This window comes from Miscanthus floridulus, chromosome 19 (genome assembly GCF_019320115.1).
Source record: "Miscanthus floridulus cultivar M001 chromosome 19, ASM1932011v1, whole genome shotgun sequence".
NCBI classification, from domain to species: Eukaryota; Viridiplantae; Streptophyta; class Magnoliopsida; order Poales; family Poaceae; genus Miscanthus; species Miscanthus floridulus.
The window spans coordinates 89,414,867-89,425,720 of NC_089598.1; the positions used below are offsets into that span (position 1 = coordinate 89,414,867).

At 42.9% G+C, this 10,854-nt stretch overlaps 2 protein-coding genes across 3 annotated transcripts; one reads left to right on the forward strand and one right to left on the reverse strand.

Moving 5' to 3' along the window:
* Positions 1-2,584: 2,584 nt before the first annotated feature.
* Positions 2,585-10,410, reverse strand: LOC136525260 (nuclear intron maturase 4, mitochondrial-like). 2 transcript variants are annotated; one of them, XM_066518262.1, is made up of 4 exons: positions 10,242-10,410; positions 6,791-10,135; positions 6,570-6,705; positions 2,585-3,412 (listed from the first exon to the last, which is right to left on the reverse strand). In XM_066518262.1, the coding sequence occupies exons 1-2, from the start codon at positions 10,318-10,320 to the stop codon at positions 7,779-7,781; spliced, it is 2,436 nt and encodes an 811-aa protein (XP_066374359.1). In that variant the 5' UTR covers positions 10,321-10,410; the 3' UTR covers positions 2,585-3,412; positions 6,570-6,705; positions 6,791-7,778. The 2 variants fall into 2 exon arrangements, with proteins under 2 accessions (XP_066374359.1, XP_066374360.1); XM_066518263.1 differs by lacking the exon at positions 2,585-3,412 and adding an exon at positions 4,501-4,609.
* Positions 3,843-6,346, forward strand: LOC136525262 (uncharacterized). The gene is made up of 5 exons (XM_066518266.1): positions 3,843-4,473; positions 4,620-4,666; positions 4,762-4,894; positions 5,436-5,485; positions 5,930-6,346. Exons 1-5 carry the CDS (start codon positions 4,347-4,349, stop codon positions 6,233-6,235), a joined length of 663 nt encoding a protein of 220 aa, XP_066374363.1. The 5' UTR covers positions 3,843-4,346; the 3' UTR covers positions 6,236-6,346.
* Positions 10,411-10,854: the final 444 nt, after the last annotated feature.

The following is a 10,854-nucleotide window of genomic DNA, read 5'->3' on the forward strand; positions in this document are numbered from 1 at the left end:
CACATGCACCAACACGATCAACAATGATATGATTCACTTCATATCATCACATGATCATATTGGTTCATCGATCTTGACTCTACTTGCTCTTCACCGTTGCCATCGTCCATCGGCGCCAAGTCTTGCTCAAGCTTCACCGCCACGCGGTCCATCACTCCAAAGCCTTCGACTTGCCCTTCACGCTTGCAACCGGTCCATCAAGCCAAGTCTTGTCTTGATCTTCTCCACCTTGATCACATGACTTAATGTCATGTCTCATGTGCATTTAAGCTCCTTCATCATCACATGTGTGAGCTTTGCAACATCTCCAAGCCATTTTCACCTTCATGGCATATGTTGCTCACACACATGTACCTGTGGACTAATCACCTGTGTATCTCACATAAACACAATTAGTCCACCTAGGTTGTCACTCAATTACCAAAACCAACAAGGACCTTTCAACTGTCCGCACTCTACAGGCGGACACTCCGCCGGTGAAGTTTCTAACCCTTACTCAAATGTGCAACCACCAAGTGTATCACCTTGTGCACATGTGTTAGTATATTTTTCATAAATGTTTTCAGTGGTGTTAGCACTCCACTAGATTCTAAATGCATATGCAATGAGTTAAAACATCTAGTGGCACTTTGATAACCGTATTTCGATATGAGTTTCACCCCTCTTAATAGTACGACTATCGATGCTAAATGTGATCACACTCACTAAGTGTCTCAATCACCAAAACAAAAATGGCTCCTGCCACTTATACCTTTGCCTTGAGCTTTTTGTTTTTCTTTCTTTTTTTCAAGTCCAAGCACTTGATCATCATCATCATCATGTCATGATCTTCATTTGCTTCACCACTTGAAATGTGCTACATATCTCATGAGCATTTGATAAACTAGGTTAGTACTTAGGGTTTCATCGATTAATTAAAACTAAACTAGAGCTTTCACAGTGTCTACTGTCTGATTGTTTGTGGCCAAATGTGTATGACTGTATGTGTATGTGTCCATCTTTTTTTTTTTTTTACTTTGGAACAAATAAAAAATGTTAGGATTGAGCAAGGCTTACTTGTTATAAATGCTCTCACTAAAATCCATCAATGGAAGAGGCGAAATTGTTGTTTGAGAATCTCGCTGCCCATGTCCTTTTATTTACCCTCATTGTGAATATGTGAATGTGTATCAAATATGCGTAGTCAAGTGCTATTGCCAGCATAACCTTGGAACTCACTCGGACTGGTACAAGTACAACCCTCGATTCGAGCTGCGGCTGCCGCGAGGAGGAAAATGTGTCGCTGCCTGCCGCCGCGATCGGAGCGAGCGACGGAGCGCACGCCCTCGTGCTCCGCATCCCCAGTCCCCCTCCCTCGCTCTAGTCCTTCGACGCCGCCTCCCCAGTCAAATTAATGCGAATGATGCGTCCGGCGGCGCCCGAGGCCCCGGCGCACGTTCGCCCGGCGGCACTACCGATGGCCGGCGCTCTCTCTCCCTCGGTTTTCCTCCATTGCCGGCTCTGTCGGGTGGACCCAGATCGGACCTCGTAGCCGGCCCCGCCGCGGCAGGTGCACCGCGCGCGGTCCACGGCGTCGCCCAAAGCGGCGGCAGCCTGCGTGTCGTGTCGTGTCGACCACCCCGCGCGTCGAAACGCTGTTCACGCTGGCAGCGCGATGGCACCGGTGTTCTGCCCGAGAGCTCATAGCTGAGAACGTTTGCTCCTGCCGATTTTCACCGTTCCTTCCATGTAAGAATTTTTCTCATATGGGGAAAAAAGATCAAATTACTCACCCAAGTAACGCCCTGTGCCTTTTAACTTTTTTTTTTTGATCGGTTTTCTCCCACCAAATATTTTAGTTAGTTCATTCTACTCTTAATAATTTTTTTTCATTTACAAGTTGAGTTCTAAGTTAATTTTTTTATTGATATCATAACTAAGGTCAAAGTTTTATGAATTTTTGAACATCTTATAATAAAATAACCCTAGAGATACAAGATTGTATAAAAATTAATGATAATGATTTATAATGTAATTTTAACATAAGTTATCGTATCCACTATTACTGTACAAAATTTTAACATAGAGCTCAACTTTTACATACAGAAAAAAAGGACACATCTTATTAGAACAAAGTCTACTTATAACCTTCCTAACGATTGACGTTCGAGTATTACTTTTATCGCCTCACCCAGAAAATGAGAGGACTGACTTTCTCATCACCTGAAACTCTATATGAGAAGTATAAATGATTGTATGTCTTTCCATCACCTAAAGCCTTTAGGTGCAATCGATTAGTGTTTGTGCATACAACTTTTAAGAGCAAAAGGTGGTTGGTGCAATAAAAAAAGTTGCTTGTTCCTATTGTACGTGTAAGGCGTAAAATCACCTCCACGTGAGAGGGGGTGTTAAAATAAACTCTCCATTCTATAATATAAGAAATCTGAGTTTGTTCCAAGTAAAATTGTGCTAAGTTTTACCAAATCTATAAGAAAAGAACGATAATATTTACGACATCCAATTAGCATTGTTGAATATATGATGAAACATATTTTCATAATTTACATCTTTGATGTAGGAGGTGTCAATTAATAACTCTCTCTACATATTTTATTCAAACTTAGCATAGTTTGACTTAATTTAAATTCAGACATATGAAGTAGGTGAACTATCTGCCTTTTCCACCAGCCAGCGTACACGGTTGCGAACCCATTATGGTTCGGTGGTCCCTTCAGTATTTCTGCAAGTGCCAACTTGCTCTCCTACACAAATATCACCTCCAGGCTCCAGCGAGCCTGTTCATTTCGGCTGAATTGATTTATAAGTCATGGCTGAAAGTACTGCTGGTTGGTTTGGTGTGAGAGAAAAATACTGTTCAAGCCGTGGATTATAAGCCAGATACGAGCGAATAAGCTGAAACGATCAGGCTGTCGTCCTCAGTAATGGTTCAGGAACTTCTGTTACTGGAAGCTTCAAATCTACCAACAGTTACGCATCTCAATGGAAGGCCCAAATTTAGGGTTGTTCAGGGCTTCAGGCCATAGTGTCTAGAGGGGAAATTCGTTCAGCTCAATGATTCTACCACAAATACCGTATGACGAGCAAATCCCCCAACATCCGAAGAACAGATTACCGACGACCTCGGTCAGTGGACAAAAATGAACTATGCAGTTCGGTGATCTGAATCATTTCACTTGAGATGAACGGAATACGCAAACCGCAGTGCCGAGACATTGGCACGCAGCTGGTACGACTCGAGTCCCAGAAGATCGTGTTGACTGTCTCTCCAGGTACAGTATGGCCGTATGAATCTTGACACCAGGTGCAGAGAAGCCTAGGACCTGTTTCCCAACCCGTACAATCCAGCAGCAGAACCAAAACCCAAGCTGGCATCCTGGTCATGCTTTTCCAGGCCACTTGCCATGGCCAACACCTGAAAAGAGGAAAACCATATGGATGGTTAGTCTATGCTCGAATCAAGTGAGTGTAACCCCGCGAAAAGAAACAGACCAAATTCAACCAGCTGAAAAGATTCTCCATGCCTTCAGTCTCCCAAGTTACCCGATTCAATGCTACCAACAATGGTGGCCAGTGGCGGATGCACGATGCGGGATAAGGGGGGCTAAAACAATGGAGATGTTGATTTGCATGAAGATTTAATGGTGAAATCAAGCTTTTGCTACAGTGATTAGGCTTGAAATCAAAAAATTAAGGGGGGCTGGAGCCCCCCAGCCCCCCCTTTGGATCCGCCGCTGATGGTGGCCAAACACAAGGTTTGCCATTGCGTGCTGAGGGTGGCTGTTTCACACACCCACCAATTCACTACCACAGTTGTCAAGTTACTATCACCTAGACCTAGGAGTCTGACGATTCAATATGGTTTACGATACATGTGGGGGCACCGAGAGCATTGTTTAAGATCAACGGGAGGTGAAACTCTAGGTTCTGGCCTTGTTTACTGAAAACCTTTCTAGTTGGCCACTAAAGTTTGCCTCTTCTTCCTCACTACGATGCATTGGCAGCACCGCGGCATAAGGCCCAATGCACTCAAAATCTTCCATCTCAAGTAATTTGCCGATCCTTGAAGCACTTTTACTGTGCATGAGATCCTTGGAAACTACTCCTACTGCTTGGCAAATGGAAATGGACAAACTTTGAGATCTCCCAGGCACATGAATATACTTAAGCCAATAAGAAACTGCCGAGGACCTAGCTAATTGTATATGGATTAAAAGTACAGGTGCAGCATTCAATGAATATAGGAGATCTTGCAACTCTACTTTGACCAATGGAGTGCCCATGTCTCTGAAGGCCTATAAAACTACCCTTCCTTTGTTCTGCTTTCTCCTTCCATTTCTGTTAGTTAAATGACAGACATACCTAAAAGCAGGGTTAAACAGTTAGTTATGCAGCCGTTAAACTGTATAAGCTTCTTGCTTGGGCTGGCCATCCTCTCGGCCACCCTTGGCCCCTTCGTCGCCATTGCACATAGAGGTTAGACATAATCATCTCTCCTGCATTTGCAGCGCTGCCTACTTTTAACCTTATTCTTCTAGTATCTCTAAGACTTCCCAGCTCATTCCCTTCTCAGTTTAAGCATGCATGTTTGATGAACTGATACACCTTCCGCCTGTTTTCAGAATTACTGTCAGTAACTGGCGGCAAGGGAGGAGCAGAAATCAAGCTGGTAAGAATCTGAAGCACTATCAAAGTATCAAGTAATAAATTATGTAGCCAGGACTCATCCTCTGGCTACAGAAACTAATGATGTGTCGAATGCAGGAACTCAGTGTTGACAAGATCAGGACAGATGAGGAAGTCAGAAGCAATGTATTGACAGGTCGAAGGTTGGCTTTTGGAGATGCAGTCATGGAGCAGAAGGAAACAAAGAATTCTGGAAGCAGAACAAGCTCAGGTGCAAAACATTCTGTTGGAAAATGCAGGCATGGAGGAGGGAAGGATTTGAGTATGAACTGTAACTTTAGAAGTAGAAAACCTCCACCAAAGGTTTACTTTGATGGCCACATTCCCTTCACTGCTGATTACCGTTCATCCCGGAAACACCCTCCCAAGAACAACTAGAAGTAGATAGGGTATAGCCAAGTAACTATAACTAGCTTGTTTTCCTTCCATTTCTCTTTTGGTTTGCCATCCTATATGTCAAATAAGGCTTTTCCTTCTTGTTAGATACATGTGTTTAGTTATAACTAAAAAAATAAATGGTCATTTTCCTATGTCGTGAATCATGATACTTATGTTACATTTCTTTTGGGAAAAAGTTCAGCATTTATGCACCATTTTACTCAAGATAGACTTGTAACTTTCAATTTTCTAGATGTTAAAAGTTTGACAAAAAAATCTAACAAACAAAGGAAGAAAATCCCAAGAAAAATAACAATGAACTACTACATTTCCATTTTCTGTTCAGTTTGAATATCTTTACATTCTTAATGCAGGAGAAAATAAGAATTACTCAACTAATTCACGTGTGCCGTCAAACATAAAGGTGATCTCTTCCTCCTTCGCAACATTATATCAACATGTTTTTTTGGGTCAAAAGATGGAATGAATTTAATTTTTATAGTAGTCACGTGAAAATGGTGAAATTAAAACTGCAACTTCATACTTTTAATGCTGATATCAGAGTGCGCATACCAGAAATAAATAAACATGAACATGTGTACATTTCAGATATGTCAAAGGTCTACAAAATATTGTCAAATGGTAAAATGGGAGAGTAAGTTTGAGGTACCACATGGCCACATACAAGTGCACACTGCACACTACTCTATACCAGACTAATATTTTTCCAGTACACGAACATCCCTTTTGAATATAAACCTGTCCCAGAAAGTCATAATAGCAATTACCACTGTTTATCTTTTTATTTTCCTTGCATTTCCTTATTAGTGGTATAAGCCACTACTAATTTCCTAGTGAAATGTCTCAGGATAGTAGTAGGCCCCGGATGCAGGCAGGACCATCCAGGAACAGAGTTAAACTAGAAGGAAGTACATCAGTGATAGCACTGAGCATTCCAAATCCTCAACGTCTAAGAACATTGCCATCGAAGCACTCCAGGAATTCAAATGCAGGCTCCAAAAAAGAACTGAGGGATTCAGTAGTTCACAGAACCTTATATAAAATTAATGAGGATTGGAAGGAGAAAATGCTAGAGGCCAGTGATGAAGTTCTAAAATTTCTTAACAAGGATTACCGTGCCTCTCCCCATAAGAGGAAACCTGTTCACAACTGAGAACGGATAAGATGCTTATGCCAAATCCTAGTCTTGTAACCTAACTTAATGCTCTAATGATGAGCCAGTATGATGTACTGCTGTTTTACTTCATCGTGTGTAACAAGGAATAATGCGCCCCCGTTCATACTTATCTATGGTGGTTTTTCTCCAGTGCGCCAAATACTATATGAAGCTATCAAAATCTTGAAACCCAGCCTTAAGAGATATAAATGCATAGTCAGGCCCACAGTAACCATTTTATGAATAGATCACAAGCAACATCTTATGAATAAAGTAATTAGTTCATGATTTAGATTAGAGACAAAATAAAGAGTATGTAGGAGAAAACTACCTTTGCCCAAGTCTTGTAGACAAAAAATACGACATATGTTTACTGCCTGATCCAGTTAGGAACTTATAACCCAGAAACTACCACTGTATTTACGTTACAACCAGCGAGTCAATCCAGCAGGGCTTGCAATTCTTGTCTGTCAAATGAACTTGAGTTTCAGACGATATTATCACTCATATATGTAAATAAAAAGGATAAAGGGAATTTTTAGGCAGCCTTACCCTTGCTTATTTTTGTGATGAGGCTGATTTGAACCCAGTACTCATATATATTTTGTGACGAGGCTAATTTGAACCCAGGACTCATATATTTATATGCAGGAGAGAAACACAAATTTATCAAAATGAAAGGCACAGGATCTATTGCTTCAACATTATTTTTTGCATAAGTAGCTTGGTTTCTTGATGGTTTGATATCATGAAAAAGAGGGTAAAATCTTGGTAAGCAAAGTACCATGATAATAATCAAAAGTGCAGAAAGGAAATTACATCCCACTACAGATAAATGCACAAGAACAGTTCTTTTTTGTTTCTTTGAGAGAAACATGAGTTAATACTATCAATTAATCATGGTAATGTGCTTCCGTCCATCAAATTTTCAGAACTTCTAGAAACACTGATAAAATTAAAGTTGCCACTGAAAAGATTAGCCCCAGCCATGGACTTGGCATGTAATTGGACCGTTTTCTTCCAATTAATGCAACAAGACACATTTCACCTACGCGTTCAAGAAAAGAAAAAAAATCAAAGTAGCCACCTAAACCACCTAGACAAACAATGCCTAGCACCTAATGCTAATGGCCATCTAGTCTACCTAGGCAGTGCTTAGCACCACCCATGGTTCACCTTCACCTAGTGCCAAGCACATTTTAGATTTTTTTTTTCTTCTCGGACGACACAGGAGACCTGCGTGTAATTTCATTAAGAGAGAATAAGTTACAGGGGAGAGACCAGAGAGACCACTTCCTCACACGCACGCACGCACAGACACACAAGTCTGAACCATTCACTGAAAAGGAGTAACTTCAAATTGTAGGCTAATTTCTATTTGAAATAGTCCACAAGCATACCACTCAAGCTGTGTCTACAAAATATACTATGATTGTATAACCATGTTTAGATTTACAACTACTGAACATACTATCATGTGAGTCAGTACTCAGTACAAAGCCTTCAACTATTAGAAAATCGCAGGTACCATATCATTGAGTCATCTAATCAGGGAACCAAAATCAACTGATTGAAGGGAGATGTGTCCCAGATATATATCTTTAATATGCTGGGTGCACAATCCAATTCGTTTACCATCCAAAATCCCATCGATTGATGACGAGAAACCTGTCCTCCATCCAGGGAAACGTTGTTTCTCCTTCACATGAAGCACATACATACTTGGTGATGCAGATTGGCAGCCCATAACAAAGCAGTTGAATTGTCGAGTAGGGACTCTAACTCTTGACAGTGTTAGCACAACTAAACCGCTTCCAGAAATGCTATACACCAAAGCTTCATCAGTAGAAGCCACAGAATAACTAGATTCTAAAGGCTTAATTATTGCCTCAAAATCCTCCACCATTGGAATGCCATGACCATCAAGTTCAAACCGCTTTTCTGTAAGTTTTTCATACATCCTATACTTCGCAGATAGTGTCCTGATGCAGGATTTTCTGACACATTCCACAAACATAAGCTGAAGTTCTTTAAAATTGTCAACTTCAGAAAACCATATTATCCAACGATGAACTATTCCTGCAAACCAACTTACTATTAACTCATCATCTTGCAAGACAAGGGCTGAAACATGCCTAGGGAAACCTTCGAGATTAATTATACCATAGCGATGAAGGCACTTCTGAATATAGCTAAGAGGTGCATGAATTTTAACAACACTACCATCAGTGCAGGTACTAGTTGATTCCTCACTCTTCAAATTGGACAATAATGCTTCCGTTGCAGCAGTCTCTGATGAAATGTAATCTTTAGCTTGCTTCTGAAAGTTGTAGAATGCATCCCTAAGTTCTTGCGTCAGTGCCGGTTCAGCAATGTATTTTGATAAGAGAATATCCTCATTTAGCTCATTTTTGGCATTGACATCCTGCATCCATACCTTTAGCAAAGTTTTGAACCAGTGATCTGTCTCCATTCCCTCTTTCCTAAATTGTGCAATGTGATCCAGCAAAGGGGTGCTAAGGCCAAGCGACTTGATCTCACTCTCTTTTATTCTTCTCAAGCCATATGCCAACCACTTCTTTCCTATTCTAAGATTCATAGTGTCCCAAATCTCTTGCTTCTGAGAAGCAAACAAACGAATCTTCTCCTTCAGCTTATGCACAGCTTTCAGTTTAGCATTTTCCTTCGTTTCTACTCTGACCACAAAACCAGCAAACTGTAAGCCCCGTGGGTTCCTTTTGATTGGCACAAGATGAATTTTATCGTCAACTTCCAAGTAAAGTGATTTGTTTAAGTAAGCAACCATTTCAGATTTCATATCTTCCGCGACATCTCTGGATCCAGAAACTGCGACAAAAATCTCATCCATATATCTACAAGCATATAGCTTTATCTTTGTCTGGCAATCTGTTTGATCTTCACTGTTTTCACCCCTGCCCTTCAGTTGACTCCGAAACCAGCACCGCAAATTTGACCCACGGTCTTCTGAAACATTTGTTGCCTCTAAACCAAGGCCTTCATGTTTCAAGCAAATCCTGAATACCTCATGGTCAAAACTGTCAAGATATATGTTCATCAGGATTGGTGCAAGTACTCCTTCTTGAGGCAGCCCATGACCCTTGGGGTACACACCAAATACCAAATTGATCACCTTGGCATCAAACATATTTTGCATGAATGCAACTAACAGTGCGTCATCGATCTTCTCCTGTATTAGCGAAATAAGCTTAGAGGTCACATTGCTATCAACCTCCTTGTGCAACGGGACAGTAAAGCACCAATCTGGAACCCCGATTTCATCAGATATGAACCTGAGAGCTGAGTGATATCCTCGCCCACTGCGACAGCCATGTGATATCTTTGAGAAATGAGGCCTGTAGACAACCTCAAGCACCACCCTTATCGCTTCCTGAACCACTTTCAACTTCAGCCTAGGAAGAACAAGGTGCCCTCCTCGTTTTCTCTTCGCCACCACCGAGAAAGCGTTTGCTCGGACATCAAACGCCCCGCTCCTCAGCTCCTCTGCCAGCGTGACAAAGCAGACATCATCCTTTGCGGACGCTAGGTCAACGTTCGAATTCAGACGCACAATGTCGTACGCATCCTCCAGCGTCGCAGCATTCGCCACCACCTTATCCATGAGGCCGTAGAACTTGCCGTTGAGGTACTGCTCCTTGATCCTCTTCTTGATGCGGAGCTCCGCCAGTCGCTTCCGCTCCATCCGCGTGAGGGGCTTCCTCTGCCTCTGGACGGCCACGGCCGACTCCTCGGCGAGAGAAGCCAGGCTCTTCGCCAGAGACACCGGCGGCGGTTCGACGGCTTGCTCCGCCGCGTCCTCAATTCCATCAACCGAGGAGTGATGCGATCTGTACCGCCGGAAGCACGCGGCATAGTCTCCTGGATCCAGGAACAAACGGGAAAAAACACAGAGGCGTTAGCACTCCGCAGCGTTTCGACGCCGGGGCCCGGGGGCGGAGTTGGTATGAGGGAGAAATGGAGGCACCTTGCCGTTGAGGCCGCTGCGTGCATCGCCTGGAGAGCGCCCGGAGCAGGCGGCCGCGACCGGACCCCAAGAAGGACATGGCGTCAGGCGTCCTGGCCCTGGTCTAGTGGGGTATTCCGTCGAACAGGTGGTGTGCGCGGCGCCGCGGTGGAGACGACGGCGCTGTCGGCATTGTTATCCGCAGGGATGAATCGGCCGCGCGGGCCTCGCCGCCTCGGCCCGTTTATCAAGCTGGTGGGGCCTAACCCTCTAGGACCCTTCTGTAGCAATCAGGGACCACAACGCCAGAAGACCTACGAGGCCGCGGCCCACGAATCACCACGGTGGGTGTTCACGCTGTGTTATGGGCCCCACTCAATTTTTTTCCCCAGTCAGCGACGTCAACAAAAGTAAAACCTAAAATCTTGTAACCATAGTCTAATTACAAAATTAATTAATTAATTAATTACAATCAAAATTTTAAACAATAATGCTTGGCTACGTGCGTTCCATTCGGATATGGCTCATCATCATCCACTCATCCGCTCTCTTAAAAAGAATATATCCACCACGCTTATTCGCTCATCTGTTCGTCTCGGCGTGATTGTGTGGACGCACATCCGCCCGCTCCACT

Coding starts and splice junctions, on each gene's coding strand:
- LOC136525260 (XM_066518262.1), bottom strand. CDS start 10,320: ATGTCCTTCTTGGGGTCCGGTCGCGGCCGCCTGCTCCGGGCGCTCTCC. Junction 10,136..10,241: donor GCAGCGGCCTCAACGGCAAG/GTGCCTCCATTT, acceptor TCCTGGATCCAG/GAGACTATGCCGCGTGCTTC.
- LOC136525262 (XM_066518266.1), top strand. CDS start 4,347: ATGACAGACATACCTAAAAGCAGGGTTAAACAGTTAGTTATGCAGCCG. Junction 4,667..4,761: donor GAGGAGCAGAAATCAAGCTG/GTAAGAATCTGA, acceptor TGTCGAATGCAG/GAACTCAGTGTTGACAAGAT. Junction 5,486..5,929: donor GTGTGCCGTCAAACATAAAG/GTGATCTCTTCC, acceptor GAAATGTCTCAG/GATAGTAGTAGGCCCCGGAT.